The sequence below is a fragment of the Vicugna pacos genome, chromosome 23 (genome assembly GCF_048564905.1).
Source record: "Vicugna pacos chromosome 23, VicPac4, whole genome shotgun sequence".
Lineage (NCBI taxonomy): Eukaryota > Metazoa > Chordata > Mammalia > Artiodactyla > Camelidae > Vicugna > Vicugna pacos.
In genome coordinates, this window is record NC_133009.1 from 36,958,015 (window position 1) to 36,978,793 (window position 20,779).

A 20,779-nucleotide genomic window follows, 5' to 3' on the forward strand; every position below is an offset into this window, starting at 1 on the left:
TGCTGGGGAAGGTCACCTTCCAGAGGTGCACCGCAAGCAAGCGAAGTCTCCAAGTTTTAGCAGGAAAATCATAGGAAAAAGAGGGCCTTGTGAGCATACGGTGGTTGTACGTGTTTGACAGTTAATTCGTATTATTCACATTTACGTGAATCATCTTACTGTACTGTGCATGGGGTTTGGGGGGTGTTTTTCTTGAATGGAAGCGCAGTTGCTTTAGCGCTGGCCTCAGGTGCACAGCACGGCGACTCAGGCACACACACACACACACACACATGCCTGTCTGATTCAGATGGGCCACTGCAAGGTGCTGAGCACAGTTCCCTGGGCTGTGCAGCAGGAACTTGCTTACTTTGTGCACAGTAGTGAGTACCTGCGAATCTTGACCCCTCACTTTGCCCCTTCCCCCCTACTCCCCCCCACTCTCCTCCCGGTAACCGTACGATTGCTTCCTGCGTCTGTGTCACAGTGTTGCTGAGACAGGCAAGGACAGTTCTTTGCGCGCCGACTCGCGCTTGGTAGATGTTAGCGCCTCCTCCAGTCTCTGGGTCTGTCCTGAACCTCGAGATCTTTTTAACCATCTAATGTCTCTGCGTTTTCATTGTGTAACACCTGTTATACCGTCTCAGGACAGACTCGTTTGCAAGTCAGTCTTCCCCGAATCCCAGCCCCAGGCCCTCCTCTCCTGTCGGCACAGTCCCACCGCCTCCTGGGCTTCAGCCATCACCCACCCCCTGACGAGTCCCAGACCGGGACACCTGCCCAGCCTCTGCTGACGCCGGGACCTCTGTCTCCAGCCGTCTCCTCTGCGTCCCTAGTGAACATCCCAGTGCTTCTTGAACTGAACACGGTGCCTCGACTTGTCCAGTGTTGCCCCTCGAATCTGCTTTTCCTCCTCTTGCCGGAGGGGTGGCCACCACCTCCCCCCACTGACGGACACCCAGACGCCACCCAGCACCCGGGATCTCTCCTGCTCTCACTTCATCATCCCGGGGAGACAGCTGCTGAGCCAACCATCTCGATGCCTTTCAAGTCCATCCCCACCCCCGGGGCCAGCACAGTCCTCCCTTCATGAGTCTGCTCCACCCTGACCCTCCCTCACGTGCCCACCCGCTCCCCTCCTCCGACACTTTCTCCATCAGAGAGCCGATCGTATCCTTCCTTCTGAAAATCTTGCGATGCTTCTGTGCTGCTTTCAGAACGAAATCCAGACTCTCTCCGACGTGCAGTGTCTGAAACCTTAGGGTCTGTCCTTACCTTGCCCCCACCCCCGCCTCCTCCTCCGTGAAGGGTAAGCTGCTTTGCTCCAAGGACCCCGCTCCGGCGTCTCTGAGGCTCTGTGTGGGGCACCCCAGCTGCGCTGGCCTGTTGCCCCTGTGCTGCCCGGCTCACTCTCCCGTGTCACTTGCCCCCAGGCCCTGGGTTAAGTGCCCGTCCTGCGTCTACCCAGGACACCCGGTGTGTCTCTCCAACGTGTTCGGGAGCCCCCCGACCTGGGTCTGTGTCTGGCACCCTGTGTCATCAACACCAGGCATGGGGCTCTCTGAATGAACGAGTGAATGCCGATCCTGGGTGCACGTCAGGTAGGAAATAAATAATGCACGTTAGAGTGCTTCGCCATTTATACAGCACCAACCTGTTGTAATGGCTTATTTCTACGTATGTAAATAATACGTGTGCTCTGTCCACATTTTCCTGCCAGAGTGTGGCATTTTCTTACTGGCCGTTTGCATGTGAACTCACTGAACTGTATGTTCCCATCGCTAAACGTAGGTCTTGTGTGACAATCACATACACATACACACACACACACGTTAATGTACAGGACTTAATAATAACTGATTTAAAACTTTAAGTTTTGCTGGAAACAGAGTAGGAGCTAATCTCAGGCGTGGGCACTGAAAATGCCCACTGCTGCTGGCCACGAGCCCTCGCGCCACGTTACGTGAGCTTCGTTCATGTGAAAGAAGCCAGCGTGTTACTCTCCCAAGTTCTTAAAAAATTATTCATACAAGTTATTTAAATAGAACCCTTTAAGAATAATTTTTGAATGAATTCTTATAGAAAATTCATTTCTTGTCTCCTTCTTTGGCATATCAAAGGGGAGGGTCTTCTGAGGACAAACTGGAAAGCAGTTATTCATTGTCATCCCTCCAAAAGCCTCGAGGGAAAAAGGTTCCCTGGGTGCAAAGTGGTACCTCTTTTTCCCACTTCTGTGTCCTTGAACAACACAAGAGATTTCTTTTTCCCTAGGTGTGGGAAGTTAACAAAGATAATTATATTCTCAGGCCATTTGAGCCCCCCGGCCCCCCAACCCCCGCGCTCAGCAAAGGCGCCATCTCTGACAAGAGCGTGCTGCACGGGAGGGTCACCGGCTGCGCCACGTGGCAGGTACCAGGGAGGCAGAAATCAGCGTGTTCATCTGCAGGGCCTGAATGCTGCGTAGGACCAAAAAGCCAGCTGTAATATATTCAAGAAGACCTAAGGGTTTACTTTCCAATAAGGATGGGAAAAATCTGAGCACCCCCACTGTGAGCTTCTCGTAATGCTGCTTCATATAAAAAGTTGGTAATTAGTCCCTGAGTGAATAAAGTAGAATAGATGATAAGAGGTTGATACTTAAAGGAGAAGCCCCGAATGCTTTTGCGGGTCATCAAAATTTAAAGGCGCTGGAGAAAGGGTCGGGGATGCTTCTGTCTGTTTACATACAGTTTCCAGCTCAGAATTTGTAATGATGGGGTTCATTAACTCGTGTGTCTAAACTGTATTAACATGAAGCTTAACTAGATTTCAAAGGAACACACAGATGCCAAACGCAGGAGACTTTGGGATCCTGCGTCAAACATCACAGAAGAACTGGGGGCAGTTTCGGTCTCCTGTCAACCTCCACTCATCCAACAGGGTCTCGCTCTAAAATCCAAAGTGGGTGCAGTGCTGTTTAATAGGGGAGTGAAGAGCAAACGTATGTCTTACACATCTGAATATGAAAACGAATCTATGTATGTGTATGCGTGACTGGGACACTGTGCTGTGCACCAGAAACTGACACGTTGTAACCGACTGTATTTCAGTTTAAAAAAAGCAGAACCGACCAGTGAAAACCCTCGTTGGCAAAACACGTGACCCAAGACTTGATGATTCAGGCCACAGAAGGGTTCACCAAAGGATTCTTTGACTAGAAAACACCATTACATTTAAGATATTTTATTTCTGGGAGAGATCTATTGTATAAATCAATTTTCAAGTTAGAAAAAGAAAAGAAATTGGTTTGTAAGACACGTAACAACTAATGGGATAGGTCATTTGATAACTTTATCCATCTTGTACAAAAATGCACCTATAAAGCAAACGTTAATTGGAGAAATCCCTGAGGATGCCTTGACTAACATATAATATGTAACATGGTTCTCATCCACGGCGCTGACAGTTTATGTAGGGAAAGTGACAGTTAATAAAGGAGAGAGAGATGCGGTGAGCGGAACACGGAGCTGAAACAGGTCAGCAGTGATGCAGGAACTTCTCGGCCAGGGAATGAGAGTCAATCAATCAAACCCTTTTTCTTTCCTGCTTTGACCTTATAGCTGAAATATCAGAATCATCACCAGTCAGTTACAAGTTGCCTATACAGACATAGAAACAAAACAGGCATTCAGTAAGTGAGCACCTTTGGGGCAACTGGCTCGTAACTTTTGCTATGTTTAGTGATAAACCCATAAAAATAATGGAATGGAATAATTAATTCAACTCTGGTGAACTTTAGAGGGAAACTTTCTGTATGGCCAAAGTATGGGAAACCTATATATTTTCATTCAGAAGGAAAATTGCATGGATTTTTAAACTTTGGGGAGAAAGGTACTAGTTTGGACCAGTATTCACTGAAATTACCCAGCAAATGCTGATCTGAAGACTTTACATGATCATTCTGTAATACGAATAAGCAAATCAGCCAGCACTTTGGATCTGCCCTTTGTATTTGTTAGCCGGTTTGTTTTTTTCTGTAACAGAGTGGCACAATTTATCACAGAAGGTTGAACCTAGTACAGAAAAAAATACATTTATCAAAAAAAAGGATTCAAAAACAACTTTCTAAAAAAGCCTATTATCCGTTTATCTTGCGTTGTATACTGTGCAAATCCCTGCACCCTCCCTAGTAATCTCTGTGACTACTGCTAGCTCTTCTTCCTGTGAGAATCTCTCTCATTGTAGCAGAAAGTAATACTCCATTTCAACTTCTTTGCCGTGATTGTGTGAAAATCTCTGTACCCCGGAAGCTGCCTGCTTAGTGTTTGTTTTTTCTTTTTCAACTTCTCGGGAGTGTGCAGGAGAGAAAGCGGAGTCCCGCGCGCTCGCGGTTGTTTGGAGGGCAGAGACAAGCCGGGCTGAGGTTTGTCACGGGGGAGGGCCGAGCTCGGTGGTAGAGCGCATGCGTGGCACACACGCGACGCTGGGTTCGATCCCCGGTACCTCCATTAACAAAAATGATAGTAAAATAAATAATCCTTCACCTTCAAAAAAAAAAAGTTCATCATTACTCAGATGACCTACTTTTGAGTTACCGGTTGTCTGCCGTGGTGCTGCACGAGGGACCTGCGTCTCCCAGCGGACGCGAGCCCGGGGCGGCAGGCGGCAGGCCGGGGGCGCCCACGTGGCCTCTGTGCTGCGCGCGGTGACGCCGCCTCCCAGCTTACGTGCGGCCCTTTTGAAGCGAAGGGGTTCTTTTGTCCTTTTCCATCTGACTGACTTCACTCAGCATAATACTCTCAAGTCCAGCCATGTGGTCGCAAATGGAAAATACCTGGCAAATGGCTTAATACTTGTATTTTTAAATAATGTAAAATAATTTTTAATGTTCTAGATGAGACAGATGGAAATTTTTTTATTGAAGTTTGATTTACAACATTGTGTTAGTTTGGAAAAATGCTTTATTAACTGTCAAGGGCCACCTGTGTCAAATGTCCAGTGGACAAGACCTTGGCGGCAAGATTTTTTAAATTTTTTTCCAACTTTTTTTTTTTTTTTTTTGGTAATGGAGGTGCTGGGGATTGAACCCAGGACCTCGCACACATCACTCTACCCTGGAGCACTACACCGCCACCCACCCCTGGCCACCAGTTTAATGCCACAGGAAGACACAGATCTCCGAATAGTGTAGTGTTCATCTCATTAACAATAATCAAGTATTTTTTCATGGTCCATTTGAAATAGATGTGGTCTCCAATGCTCACACTGTGTATCTATTTAAGTACTAATTCCTCACAGTTGTTCATTTGGGGCAGAGACTTGGGGATGGAGCGGGGAAGCATGTTTTATGCAAAGCTGTGGCTGCAAATGTAAACACTGAACTCTTCCTCAGCACACTGGGACAGCAAGTGAAAGGCTGCATATTGTAGCAGCATTTAGATACCAAGATGGGGGTATGGCTCAGTGGTGGGGGAGGCACTTAGCAAACAGGAGGGCCTGGGTTCAACCCCCAGCACCTCCATCAAATAAACAAACAAACCAACTTTACTACTTGCCCCAAAAAAGAAAATTTAGAGAAACCAAGATGGACGTGCACACATGTGCAGGCTAAGTTTGACCACATACAGTGACAAAACTATTGGATATGAATCGCTGTGGTAGCTCTTAAACGGGTTTAGTACATTTAACATTTGAGTTGGCATATTATGTGGTTTTCTACTAAATCATTCTTTCTTACTTTTGTCCAATTAGAAAATAAAGCAGAGGTGGGAGGGTGGCTTCCTCTGTTTACTTTCTTAGCATAGCCATATGTAAACACACACACACGTCTACATGTTCCTTCCAGAGGCTTCTATATACACATTTCAGAAAAGCTGCACCGTTAACATAAACAAACTCCAGAAGAGAAATTCCAACGCAACCGTCTTCCCTGGCTCATCGTCTGTGTACGTGTGTCAGTCCCTTTTGACTCTGTTTCCCTCTTACTCAACATTTGTGAGGACTCGTAGGGCAGAGGGCCACCAGGAGTTAGGCTGAACCTATCTTCTCTGTAGGAGACCATGACCAGGAGGGGAGGAAAAAAGTCTCAGACTTCAGAAACCACGCTCAGGTTAAAGGGCACCGGCCATCCTGGCTTGTATTCTGCCTAAAGGACAAAGCTTTCATTTGATAAAGATCATTAGTCACCGAGATACATATTTTAGGAGTTCCAGGAGCGCTGATTCTGTTGGCAGTCACTGGAGTGTACCAGATGGTTCATTAGCATAGACTAGACAAGTCAAAGGCTTTCAGAATCATTTAGAAAATGTCAAACAGAAACAAGAACCCTGTCACTTTTTATTAGAATTAACTACATCAGACCCTGGACACAGATTTCACCTTGGGTCAGAAAAATTAATACAGAATTATATGAATTGTGCAATATATTGGGTTAAGATAGGTCTTTCTCCAGGGACTCATTTGCGGGCAATATATTATGATCCCCCTACTTTAGGAATCCTCAAGCCTTTCCTTTTGTAAGGGCTATGAAAAGGGCTGACCTTGCTCAAAACCCATTGGTGTCTAATTGATCTGAGGTATAGGCAGAATTTCAACAAGACATTCTTCTAAAGCTCTTTTGTGATCATTTTCCCAGGAAGCGTGGTGAAGTGGGGCTTACTGAATATTCAGCAGCGTGTAAAGTACGCTTTATGTCAGGAGGAAAACGCATCCATGAATTGAACACACTGACGTCGTAGACAGGAATTAAGACGCCATTGAAATAGTGTGCTTTTCTTTTTTAATCCAGATGTCAAAAACCTTGAGAACTTCCAGCTGGTGGAAGGGGTCCAGGAGCAAGTCAATGCTGCCCTGCTGGACTACACCATGTGCAACTACCCGCAGCAGACAGAGAAGTTCGGGCAGCTGCTCCTCCGGCTGCCCGAGATCCGGGCCATCAGCCTGCAGGCGGAGGAGTACCTCTACTACAAGCACCTGAACGGGGACGTCCCTTACAACAACCTCCTGATTGAGATGCTGCACGCCAAAAGAGCTTAGCCACAGCCCCAGAGCGCCAGCTTCCAAAACAAAAAGAGATGGTGGGGGGCGGGGGGGAGGCCAGGAGGAAAGGGGAAAAAATACTCTGAACTGCTCCAAGCAACACTAATTAAAACACTTGGTTTAAAGATACTGAATTTTAAAAGGCGTAATAATCAAATACTTAATAGCAAATAAATGATGTATCAGGGTATTTGTACTGCAAACTGTGAATCAAAGGCTTCACGTCCCCGAAGGATTCCATATAAAAGACATTGTGATGGAGCAGAATGAACTCACAGATGGATGGCAACACCATGTCAGAATAAAACTGGACAGAATGATTCTTGTATATTTAAACTGATCTCCGCTGTGAAGAAATTGAGGGACCGATCAGTGTTGTTAATTAGGTGTATGCAGCGGGGGATTTGAGCTTACGGAATCCCTCTGTGGTGAACCTGACCTGAACCCATCGTCCAGAATCCATCGGCTGCACCTGCAACAGCCCTTCTCTCTTCCCCTCGAGGACCCAGCACCTTCTGTCCCGCCATCTGGGAATCTGTCCCGAGGACTTGTGCTCAGCCACACCCCCAAGTAGCACCACCAAATCATGAGAAGCCTAATCTTGAACGTCTGTGTTTTAGGCCTGCAAACAGCTAATAAGAACAGCCTGTTAATGTGTTCGCGTACCATGTTAAGTACATTCTGGTTTGTTCTGTCGTATGTTCATGTTAAAAAAACGAAACAAAACAAAACAAAAAGCTGGTGGTAGCCCTCTCCTGATCTTGCGTAAGCATTCATGACCATCCAGGGCAGGGAACAGATTTTCAAAGCTTTAGCTTAAGCACTGCTGGATTTCCTAAAAATTTCTGCCCTCAAGGCTCATTAGAATACATCAGCCTTTTTAACCATCGAGGTTTGTAGTTCAGTGAAAAATACAACGTGAAACACATTTTGCTGGCATGTCAGTCACAGGTGTAAGCAGCTTAAGACAGAACTGAAGCAAGTCGAGCAAAGCAAAATAAAAGATGGAGCAAGCAGATAAATTGACTCCTGTTACAGCTGAACATTCCCTACACATGGTGTGGAAACGGTGATTTTTACATAGGGCCTGGAAAGATACTAAAGCGATTCAAGTCTTCCCCAGAAGGGAAGGGAAGAGAGTGATACCGACCTTGCTAAGACGTAGACCACAGTCTGCTATAGACCAGATACTGGAGGATGAAGACTTGCGAAACAAGGTCTCCAGGCGACGCTGTCAGTGTTACGCACAGGCGATGCCACAGGTGTGGAAGTCTTGCCTTACTTCAGTTCCCAGAGCTGGCTGTGCAGATGCGGACCAACCTTTGTCGAAAATAAAGTGTTAATACTTTAAAGTCAAATAAAACATAGTGTTTACATTCTTTAGGTCCTTGGGGGGGAGGGGGGAGCTGTGATATTACGAAATCGCTAAAGCAGTAATTTCCTTAATGTTATTTTTCTGATTGCTAATTATTTTTAACAGTACTTAATTATTGTATGTCGTGAGACACTAAAATCAAAAACGGGAATCTCATTTAGACTTTAATTTTTTTTTTTTGAGATTATCGGCGGCACAATCATTTGTAGAAACTGTAAAAAAAAAGAGAGAAAAGTATCTCCTAGTCCCTTAATTTTTTTCATAAGCATTTCTGGCTTTTGAATAGTTTATTTATACTGTACATCATAGTTTCAACTGTAGACAATTCTGATGCTAATTTATTGTTCCTTGGTTTCACCTTTGTATAAGATATAGCCGAGACTGAAGAAACCAAATATATGTGTTTATTGTAGCATGTCTTCAAGTTAGTGGAACATAGTTCAGGGACAAAGAAGGGTCTTAATGAATTAAAATCATTCTTGATTAAATGTCTGTAAATCTTCATAATTCTTACCGTAGTTTATTTAATATCTATTGTAAATTATGTGACTTGTAGCTTCCTCTGTTTATGAGTAAATTTAACAAGGGTGGAGTCTTCCCTGGGTTTTCTTTCCAAGCATCGTAAGTTGTATACCAAAGATATTAGTTATTACTTCTGTGTGTACAAAGAGGCTTATTTTATTATTTTTATTAATCACTTCTAATACTTGTCCACGGGAAGGGGACCCTTTAGCTAGGCCACCTCATTAGAGGCTTAGTCACCCATGTTATTTCCATGGCTCAAGGGACAGTGAAAAATAGCTGAGTCCACATCCAAAGCATCAAGGACACAGCAGCACCTTCCCTCTCCCCAGTGAAACACCACGCTGGAGAGGAGCGGTGTCGGCAGTGGATGAAGTGGCTCCATCGTGCACGTGGAACATGGGTGGAGGCAAATTTTGAGATATGAGGGATGGTTATTTGCGAGTTTTTTTAACACTGCAAAAAATAATAATAATATATTGATTCCCCAAATCCATGTTTTCTGATTTTAAATATACAATATTCCCCGCTGACTAGTACACCTAAAAGAGTCACACATCGTTATGTTGTTAACTGGTCAATTACCCAATGAGAAAGACGGCGACCCGCAGAGTTCCAGCCACGCTGCTTGGTGACATCAGGGGCACGCTGATAAACAAGGATGCCACTCGGCGTCTGTGGTCCACGCACGGCCGGCATGTGGCCTTTCTCTAGAGTGCGTCGTTGACCGGTTTGCAACCCGACATTTGCTTAGCAGCTGCCTTATCAATTGCAGGATCGATCAGTGAAGGCAGACTCAGACACGACGGGCTTTGGCTTGGCCCGGTTTGTTGTCAGTGGTCTGTGTTCCTAAACAGACGACCTGTCGTGTCTGAATTTCTGTGCTAGGTTGCTTCTGCCGCTAGCCCCGGCTCTGAACCCGGGCCACCTGGGGAGCGTGAAGTCGGTTCCTTGTTGACGTTACTTCCTGTCTCAGTGAAATACATATTGTCATGTCAGTTCTTGCCAGGAATTTCTCAACAAAATGGAATTTTTTTTCAATATTTCAATAAATATTGATATGCCCAACCTGATCATTTTTAACAGTTTTTATGCCGTCCTCATTGCATTGGGTTCTAAAGCTTCTAAGTCACTAAGGTACTCGACTAGGGATGGACTCAGAAGAATTCCACGTGAACAGATGTTTTTCCCTCTCTAGACACTGTCTCGGGTGGTCCACTGTCCCTAGCTGGATGCTTCCTTGAGGCATTAAACTCAAGCTGTGTGTCACCTCTCCATACGTGAAATAAAATATTTTACATCACCTACTGTGACGACTGATGGGCAGAAAACTCTCACACTGTCTTCCTGCAGAGCTCACCGACAGTGCCCTAGTAACTTTCTCAAGTGCTTTATTAACTCAGCTGATCCCAGATCAAGTTCCCCGAGGTATCCTCCTCCTCCTCCCCTTCCAGCTTCTTGCTCCAAGTGACACCCCAGTCCCTGGAGGAGCAGGGCTGTGAACCCAGGAAGTCTGACTCCAGGACCCTCACTCATCAGTACAACACTATACTGCCCCAAACCAGGGTGACTCTTTAGATTTGCTTCAAAGGGAGGAGCTATATTAGAGAAAATCAGGCATCGAGTCACCACTAGGTACTCAGTTACTGATTCCAGTATCAATACCTTAGAAACATGAAAGTCTTTACATGTCCTGGTGTTTAGACCTAAAAATAACATCTTTTTGTGCCAGAAAATCAGCCTCCTTCAGTACTGTCGAGCCTCTGGAGATGTCTGAAGCAAGAAAATACCTGCACAATCCATCTTGGAAATGCACAATTATCTCTATTACCAAATATTGCAAGAGCCACGAAACACTTAACAAGGCTTCGAAACCTGGCGACCCCACCTTCCCATCCCTGCCCCGGCCACGACCAGCAGGCGTCGTTATCCAGCTGCCAAGCAGACACCGATTTTAATTAGGGTCCTACCAAAAAACACCAAGGAATCAGACCCAAGACGCCATACCTAAGGTCTAGTAGATTACAGAGCTGAGATTTTTAATCAGCTAAACAGTGCCCTACAAAACACATCTCCTTTAACAACCTCTTATGAGGAAGAACTTAAAAAATTCTTGCTTACATTCTATGGACTATGAAAAAATACGTACATTCATACTTAGCTGAAGTGCAGTTTAACATCTAGAAAAGTACAGTTTGATCAACTTTGACATACATACACGCCCAGGTAATCATCCCACAGGCCAAAGAAGATACAGAAAAATTTTTAATATTTTTATAAGTGGTTATATACAATCTTTTAAAAATGATGGAGTTTTTCCAAAGCCCAACCTGCCCACCAGCAGGGTCACTGATGAGAGCAGAGACCTCACCCCCATCACAAAGTTGCTAAATGCATCGGCTTGAAGCAGCCCTTGAGGAAAAAAAAAGTTTTTGCTGTTGTGCATTTGATTGTTATATTCGATATTCACAGTAACTTTGAAGAGGCTTGTACCTTTAACGAAGTTTGACGTTCAGTTTGAAGCCATCGCTGATGCATGTTTTTATGAGAAACATGTGGAGGGTTGGTTCTACGTAACGCAGGTCAAACTGCTGCAACACTTAGTGATTCTGACATTTCCCGGGAATAATAAAGACCAATTTTCCTTAAAGCTGAACAGGAAGTGTACAGTTTAGTCACTCAAAATAAATATTCTTGCAGTGCTTGAACTGTTTCACACAGGCCATTTGTTTTATGTTAAGTTGGGAATTAATAATGCAGTGACAGAGATCAGGCTATGATTGTTGGCTTTGTCGGTAGGAAGGCTAAGAATGCTCTCTGAGACGCTGCACGTTTAATTGTTGCTATAAAAGGGAATGAGGGGGCAGGGCACGGATCAGAGGTAGAGCGCATGCTTAGCATGACGAGGCCCTGGGTTCAGTCCTCAGCACCTCCACCACACTAGGTAAGTAAATAAATGAACTGAATTACCTCCCCCCTCAAAATTAAAAGGGAAAGAAGAGGGAAAGAGGCAGACGGGGGTGTAATTAGACTAATCTCGGAGCAGCCCCGAGGCGAGTTCGACACTAAACGATCAAGAAACCAGTCGGCGAGATGGCTGGGCCCTCCACACTCCCCTCCTGGGCTGAGGCCGTCGGGGTTCGGATCCTGGGCACCCCGGGAGGTACTGTGGGTCCCAGGCCAGCCTCCCTGGGACACTGGGGCTGAGCCTGTCCCCAGGACCACATTAGTCAGAAAGAGCCAAGGTGAGAAGGGAGTCGTCCTCCCAGGCGCGCTGACACCTGCTCCGCAGCTGCCTTCGCCGCTTTGCAGAGCACAGCCGGCGGTGCCTGGTGGCTCCGTCTGCCCCAGCTCAGCGGAAGCCCAGTGCCGACCAGGCCGGGCCCTCCCAGCACTCTAGCGACAGGAATTTAGGCCCCCCAGGCCCCCCACGACCCGGGGCCACCCCTCCCCTCCTCCCACACCGCCTCGGCAGCCACGAACCACCAGGGGCCCTCCTCGTTCTCTCCCGCATCAGCGCCTCCCCTGCAGCGGGAGCCCGGCCCGAGGCACTTCTCCGCTGAAACCATGCGGCGGACTGCAGGCTGGTCTCCTGCCCTCGGTCCCACGCCACCCAGCTGCCGGGCCGTGCTCCCGCCCCGGGGCCGCTCGAGTCCTTCCCCTGAGGCCGAGCGTCTTCGTCTTCGGGAAGCGCCCCGCAGCGCCCCCAGCCGCCGCCCCGCCCCCACGCCCGCCGGACCGACCCCGCGGGGCTGCCCCCCTTCCCGCCCAATCACCGCCCTTTCCTACCTCCGCCCGTTCCCGTTCACGCACGCGTGGTCCCAGAGGCCTGGCCAACTCCCGCCAGAGTGCTGGAAACCGTCCCGTCCACCCCATCAAACTTGAGACCCCAGTTCTGGGCCCCGACCTCGGCTGTGAGCCACGCTCTGGTCTCACTGTGCTGGCTTCCCAGGGTCGCCCCCACGCTCTGGGCACAAGGAGCCCCGGCCCGGAACCTGGGGAGCGCAGGCGCGGTACACAAGCGTCACAAACGGACACACGGCACTGCTCCCCTCTGTCTCCTTGACGCTGACCTTGAACGTCTTACAGGGGCCTGGGCTCATCTCACTCATCCAGTGTGCGCACCCACGCCCAACTCTGCATCACGGGTGAATTTCAGGGACGGACCCCGTGTGTGACTGCGTGTCACCTCCCATCCTGAATTAACATGCGGTTAATCCAAGAGCCAGGCGGTGAGAACGCCGCCAACCCGTCGATTCAAGGCGCTCGGCGTGTCTGCGCAGCGGCTGGAAGAACTGGACTGTGCTCTGCGGCCCGGCGAGCAGGACCAGCAGGAGGAGACCGGGCAGACAGCGCAGGGAGGCTACTTTCAACACAACGCGTAGGGGAGCGCGTCCAACAATCAGGGCTGTTCGATAATGACACCAACGCTGCTGGAGGCTGGCGGGTCCCAGGGTCTGTTCTGCCTGAGGCTGGGGTCGAGGTGGCGCTGAGGGTGTGTCCTGCAGCAGATGGCAGCTCACTTTTAATGACCCCCAGAAGGACAACCCAAGATCCCACCATGGTCGTCCCCACAGACGGGTCCAAACCTTCAGGAGGGACCTCCTCCCTCTCTTCTTCCCTCCGGGGAACATTTGCTTGTGTCTGCTAGCTTGCTGAGATCCTGACAGGCTACCTCCAGCCAACCCGAGACCTGCGCGTGTAAGTGATGAATTTACAAAGCTTGCGTCAGTATTTACGGGGGACCCAGGAAAGAAATCACAGCCTGACCAGCAGGTCAGACCAGCTCATCCTTACAACCAGGCAATAGTTAACATTCCGAAAATGAAAGCATCTACTTTTTGAAAACTTCTGTCCCTCCATTCAAAGCTCCCCTCCACGTCCGCTGGAGGGAGGGGCAGCTCGTGGAGGCGGGGGGTGCTGGCTCCCCTACGTGCGCCCCCGCTGTGGGAACACAGTGCTCTGGGGTCAGAAGAGGTTTCCAGGAGGGTGGCTGGTTCTTGTTTTCCCAGCGCTTCGGCACAGGGCTTCCGACCAGCTGACAACAGCAGGCAAATTAAAGGGGCTGCCCTGGAGAAACCCACGGCGTCCCTAACAATGCCTTAACTGAAGGAAAAGCGGTTTGTTTATGAACCTGATATTTCTCACCTGAAAAACACTGAGCGTTGATTACGTTCCAGGAAATCTGATGTGGTTGAGGAAACGCATCCAAAGAAAACACACCAGAAATGATTCATGAAAATGACAGCATCTCTCTTTAAGGACTTACTATGTGCTAGGACTTGTGGGCTATACACTACGACAGACTTGTTAGTTGTCTCCCAAAAATCCAGCCTTCCTTTTTGCCTGGACACATGGGTGCCCAGTTAAAGACTACATTTCCCAGCCTTCTTTGCAGCCAGATGGGCCCACATGACTGAGATAAGCTGCCAGTGATGCACCGATGGACCGATGGACCGTGAGCGAAACGACCATCCCCTCATCTCAGTCTTCCCCAGTGTCAGAGACAAGCAGCCTCCCCTGGACATTGGCTCTTATCTCCTCCCCTGGCTGGACCCACGATGTGGACAGCAGTCCAGGTGACCACTGGAGCACTGAGGAGCAAAAAGATGGAAGCACCTGGGACCTCGAATGACCTGGGACCCCCACTGACCAGACTCAGGTGAAAGAGAAATTAACTGCTCTTCTTCAAGCCACTGGATGTTGGGGTTTCTTTGTTTCAAAAGCTTAGCATTTACCCTAATATACAAAAATGATTTTACTTAACCAATGGTAGGGCACAGTTCACACGGTTCTGTTTGATTCCAAACCCTGTGCTTTAAACCTACTAAAAGCACAAACCTGAGACATCCTGCAGGACTGAGTGTATTTCATTACAGAGCGTTTATTTTGGAACTCAAAAGAAGCAACGGGGACAGGTACATTTTTAAAGTTGTTTTAATAATGGTACCCAAAACACAAAAGTGTTCTTTGCCTTAGCAGAATAGGCGTGAGCTGGCTGACAACCACTGGCAGCTAAAACAGGTGTTCACTGCCCAGAGCCTTGGGGACATCCACAACATACTAATTCTTTGAGTCCTCCCGAGGAAACTCTAACTCAAAAAGACACCGGCACCCAAATGTTCATAGCAGCAGTGTTTACAATAACCAAGACGTGGAAACAACCCAAGTGTCCATCGACAGATGACTGGATAAAGAAGTTTGTGTGTGTGTGTGTGTGTGTATGTATGTAGTGTATGTATATGTATATGTGTATATATACATATATATGCATATGTATGTATGTGTGTGTATATATATATATATATATATATATATATAATGGAATACTACTCAGCCATGAAAAAGAATAAAATCATGCCATTTGCAGCAACATTGATGGACCTAGAGATCATCATTCTAAGTGAAGTAAGCCAGAAAAAGAAAGAAAAATGCCATATGATATCACTTCTATGTAGAATCTTAAAAAAAATGACACACATGAAAAACAGAAAGACTCACAGACACAGAAAACAAATGGTTACTAAAGGAGAAGGGGGGAAGGAATAAATTAGGATTTGGGATTATATACATATATACACTACTATATATAAAACAGATAAAGAACAAGGACCTGCTGTACAGCATAGGGAACTATATTCAATTTCTTGTAAAAACATATCATGGAAAAGAATCTGAAAAGAAATGCACGTATATGTAAAACAGAATCACTTTGCTGTACACCTGAAACTAACATTGTAAATCAACTACACTTCAATAAAAAAAATTAAATTAAAAAAATTCTTGGAGTCTTCCCTACATGAGAATTTGGGATGGAAAGAGTTATGTGCTAGCTTCTCCACAGGAACCATCACCATAGCCACCACCTCTTGCCCAAACTTTAGCCCTGACCATGTCTTCCAGAGCTGCCCTGATTGCCTCAGACCGCAGTCTGACTAGTAGATTCCCTGTTTACTTTATCACAAAGTCATTGGAGAAACATCCTTTCTGCATTCGTTATTGAGGACTATGTGAATCCCAGGCAATGTCATTTACAAAGAAAAATCATTCTGTGCCCGCCCGCCATTTCAGCTCACAGACCTTTGTCATCCGTCCACTAAGTTCTCACTTTAAAAAAAAAAAAAATCTTGTCCCAAGGAGTTTCCCCAGACATAAATTAGGCCTGTCAAAAGCTCTCTGTTAAACAGGCAGCGGCTTCTATAAATAAGTGTGGAAACACGTGTTGCGCTGCCCCTGCTGCCGCTGTAACAGGTTCTCTTTCCCCTCTGCTCCTGCCCTGTGGCCTCGTGTTATCCGAGTGTCAGATGTTCCTACAGCCATTGTGTGGCCTGGATTCCGGCCAAGCTCCCTGGGCGATGCCCGGTCAGCGCTCAGTCCCTCAAAGGAGCCTGAGAGTGTGCAACCGCCTGGGGCCGGACATCTCACCTCCCGGCCAGGGCTGCCAGGCACCGGTTCCGCGCCCACCCAGTCCCAGGGCCATTTATGGATAAAGGACGAGGATGGCGCTGCAGGACTGTGCCCCGACGGGCTGAGCCCTCATTTACTAAGATTACCTCCTTGAATCCTCGCCACAAGCCTACGAGGTGGGCATCACATCCCACAGTGGCATCAGGGGTGAGGAGGCCGCAGCTGAACCGCTGTGGGCCCCTTCCGGGAGCGCAGCGCCGCGCGGCCATCCACACCCCGCGAGCCACGCGCGGGGAGCCGGGCTGCCTGGCTCGGCCAGCCTCCCCCTCCCCCCGCCAGCCGAGCCCCACAGACGTGCGAAGAGGAGGCAGCACGACACACACGGCTCACGGGGTCGTTCCACGTGGGTAACAATAACCGCCGCCGTGGAACGAAGCGCGCCTGTAAAAACAGCGCGCCTCGGGGCTTCGCTCTCTTCTGCCTGCTTCTCTCTCGGTTTTGCTTTCAGGCAGAGGGGACTCCGATGAGGGCCTGCGTCATGTTCCACACTAAAATGCAGACACCTGATCCGGCCGTGTGGGTGCCTAAAATGTGGCTGGCCGGGGAGAAACTCGTGTGAGGTGCAATATTTAAATGGGGATGGGCTCACATGGGCAAAAAGGCCTGGGCACCTGGTTACTACTGAGGGGTGAGAAGTGGGAAGGGCGGGGATGGTGGGGGGAAAGAGACAGCCCACTGGTAGAGTGAGCTTAGCAAGCAAGAGGTTCAGTCCCCAGTACTGCCATCAAAAAATAAAATAATTTTTTAAACTTAAAAGAAGTGGGGACATGTGCTGCAGGAATTACAAAGAAAACAGGAGCCCAGAAGGGACAGAAGTCTGAGCTCTAAACAGGGAGGGACTCGAGGGGGCAGGTGGGATGAGGCTGTCACACTGCAAAAGAAACAGCACGACACGGAGGATCAACCAGGTGCCAACAGAAGTATGATTTTCCCCAAACGCTAAACCTGTCAGTGCAAAGGGGTGGGAGTGCTAAATTGGGAGTCTGAGATTTGCAGATATTAACAACTACATATAAAATAGATAAACAAGTTTCTACTGTACAGCACAGGGAACTATAGTCAGTATCTTGCAGTAACCTAGAATGAAAAAGAACATGAAAAAGAATATATGTATGTACATGTATGACCGAAACACGATGCTGTGCACCAGAAACTGACACAACACTGTGAACTGACTGTATTTCAATTAAAAAAGAATGCAAAAAAAACCCCCAAAAACCTGTCAGTGTATTGCCTCATTCTGTGGACAACTGTGCCCAAATAAGGTATGGCTGTGCTGGGAGGTGACCTCAAGTGGTTTTATGTGTGTGTCATTTTTTTAGCTCTACTGAGCGTCCTCAGAGCTTCCTGCGTTTATTCTCACGAGGTGCAGTCCGAGCTCAGATGGCACTGAGCGTCAAAGAAGGGGCTTTCCATCCAACTTTGATTTATGATCCACAGAAGTGCCAAGTTCCTGTTTTTCAAGCCCTGCGGAAAACTTTCCCAAAAGTAATCTGCTGTGTAACAGAGGCCCCCAGCAGATGCGGGGACAGGGGACGGCTCTGGGACACAGCGGCAGCTGCCCTAGACTCTCATCTTCTGGAGGGGCTTCGGGGGAACTGGGGGCCATGAATGTTTTTATATTGTAAACACCATTCATCACAATTGCAGGGGAATAGGGAAACTCAAAGCCTGCTTATTTTGTAGTCATTTGGTAAAATATTTGTTATTAATCATTTATGGTAAAATACGTACTATTAATCGTCTATGCTTACTATGTTGTGAGCTCTCCATGCAGAATAAAGGCGCGTGGCGACCGCCCTTCGGTCTCTCCACCAGGGGTGGCTCAGGAGGTCAGGGACGGAAAACAGCTCCTGTCGCCCCTGCAAGGATCAAGGCTTCCTTCAGCCCTTAGTTAGCCGTGCGGACGTGGGGAGGGAACGACAGCGGCTTTTGTAAACATGGGGGCTGCACATCGGCCACTTGCACATCTGGGGACATCCCAGAGCCACCGGCAGGCTCCCGGGGACGGGGGACGGGAGCGGGGAGAGCAGCAGGGAGGCCCCCACCTCCCCCGGCTGTGCAGTCGGCTCCCTCTGAACCGGGTTACTGGGCCCCCACACCAGCTAGGGCGTTGCCCCCGGGCGGTCTTGCCCCGCATCTGGGGCGGGCAATTTCAGGCCTGTGCTGTTCTCTTCAGAGGAAGGTTACTAAGCGGCTGGGTCAGACTTGAGACAGCAGCGGTCCCCGTCCCGGCCCAGATGCCCAGATGATGTGTCCTCCCCTTCCTCCCGACTTCCTCTCTGACGAAGAGCTGTGCTCTCCGAGAACGAGCTGACAAAATAGCAGTGACAGATCTCCCAGCACATCCCAGGAGGGTGATGCCCCATCACGTGGGTCTAAAGAATTAAAAAGGAAGGAAAGTCTACCAGACACCCCGTGTTTCTTCCACCAGGAAGCTTTGGGGGGCCGGGCTCCCCACTGCAGACCCAAGCCCGTTCATAGCCTCAGCTCCCTCTAACTCAGTGCCAGCTCGTAATAGGTGCTTGATAAATGTTTCTTGGGTTGAATCAAATATTTAATTGTTCTTCTCATAATTCAACATATATTTGAAAACAAAGAATTTGAAAAGCAGTGTTAATGATCTTTCACCCTGAAAAAGGAATACACATCCTGATTTATATGCAAATCTTCCTCTGGTTCCATCCCCAGGACCTCCATTAAAAATAAACACATGCATTCATACATAAACCTAATTACCTCCCCCGAAAAATAAATTTTTACTTTAAAAAAACTTCCCCTCCACCTTTCTTATAGCTGCTTTTAAAAAGAACCTAAGAATCTAAAACTGCACCTTCGCTGGTAATTTCTACATCAATAGATTCTTGCTTATCTCGGGTAAAGGAAGGATGACTTAGAGAACAATTCTTAAAGCCATCGTGGTCCAAAGCATGGAACCCTACTTGACTTTTCACTGTCTATTGATTCACCATGAATGTTCACATTGTTTGAAAGTTAAAGCAGGTAACGGTTTCAGCACGTAAGATGCAACATGGGGCGGGGAGTATAAACGCAGGTACCGTGAGCTTCATCGGACCTTGCAGTGATTTCATTACAGACAATACAGTTCTAAGTTAGGTGAACGTTTTTGTTTAGCCACTCTTTGATCTGAAAATCCAAGTGAGAAAGATTTCTTGAAATCTAAGGTCAACTCATCTCACATCGCGTGTGAGACGCACCATTATTTTACACACCACTCCGAAGGAAACACGCTTCTGACATCACTGTCAGACATATCTGGGTTTGAAGTAAGCTTCACTGCGAAGACTTGTGTCTTAGAAATGAGGTTACGACGTCTTCCCTGGCTCACATTCCTCGTGGTCAAGTTCCAGAACCCCACACCCTCGGGCCACAGAAGGACCAAGCACCAGGCGTTGCGCCTGCAACCAGCAGCATCCAAGGTAAAACTACTGATGGACTTGTCTTAGGGCTTGTATCTGTATATATGTTTCCCTACTCAGAAGACACTCCTCTGTACCAAGTACTCACCATCTAGAAATAGAGACTTCGGTTCAGGCTGGGGGTCAGCTAACAGCCCAAGTGCCACAGCCGGCAGACCTGCTTTGAATCATAGTGTAGCTGGCAACAGTTAAACCGTCTAGAAAGCCATTATAACATAGCCATGCATGCTAGAAAATAAGAATGCTCAACGTCGCTAACCATCAGAGAATGCAAGTCAAAACTACAATGAGGTATCACCTCACACCGTCAGAGTCATTAAAAAATCCACAAACAGTAAACACTGGAGAGGGTGTGGAGAAAAGGGAATCCTCCTCCACTGCTGGTGGGAATGTAAATCGGTGCAGCCACTATGGAAAACAGTATGGAGATGCCTTAAAAAACCGAAAATAAATCCTATGATCCAGCGATCCCACTCCTGGGCATGTATCCAGAGGGAACTTTAATTCAAAAAGATACATGCACCCCAATGTTCATAACAGCACTGCATACAACAGTCAAGACATGGACACAACCTAAATGTCCAACAACAGATGACTGGATAAAGAAGATGTGGTATATTTATACAATGGAATACTACTCTGCCATGAAAAAGAATGAAATAATGCCATTTGCAGCAACATGGATGGACCCAGAGATCATCATTGTGAGGCCAGAAAGGGAAAGAAATATATTATTGTATGCCATCACTTATATGTGGAATCTAAGAACAAAAAACCACACAAATGAACTTATTTACAAAATAGGAACAGATTCAGACACAGAAAAACTTTTGGTTATGGGGGTGGGGGTTGGTGGGAAGGGATAAATTGGGAGTTCAAGATTAACAGATACTCACTACTATATATATATATGTAAAATAGATAAACAAGTTTCTACTGTCGAGCACAGGGAACTATATTCAATATCTTGTAGTCACCT

General features: G+C 47.5%; 1 protein-coding gene and 1 long non-coding RNA gene across 7 annotated transcripts in view; one reads left to right on the plus strand and one right to left on the minus strand.

Moving 5' to 3' along the window:
• Positions 1–9,966, plus strand: part of NR5A2 (nuclear receptor subfamily 5 group A member 2) — a 111,544-nt gene extending 101,578 nt beyond the window's left edge. For both annotated transcript variants that reach the window (XM_072948792.1, XM_072948790.1), the window contains one exon: positions 6,746–9,966. In XM_072948792.1, the coding sequence (XP_072804893.1) occupies positions 6,746–6,993 (248 nt within the window). In that variant the 3' untranslated portion in view covers positions 6,994–9,966. The remainder of the gene's footprint in view (positions 1–6,745) is intronic.
• The window catches only part of LOC140688812 (uncharacterized), an 86,334-nt gene continuing 68,740 nt past the window's right edge, over positions 3,186–20,779 (minus strand). For 2 of the 5 annotated variants that reach the window (XR_012063650.1, XR_012063648.1), the window contains exons 3-5: positions 8,147–8,316; positions 3,883–4,031; positions 3,186–3,617 (exon numbers count right to left, since the gene is read on the minus strand). This is a non-coding gene — a long non-coding RNA (uncharacterized lncRNA). Of the gene's footprint in view, positions 3,618–3,882; positions 4,032–8,146; positions 8,317–9,478; positions 9,861–11,386; positions 11,545–12,682; positions 12,847–20,779 lie in introns of those variants that run through there. The other 3 variants (XR_012063647.1, XR_012063649.1, XR_012063646.1) reach the window with 3 other exon arrangements.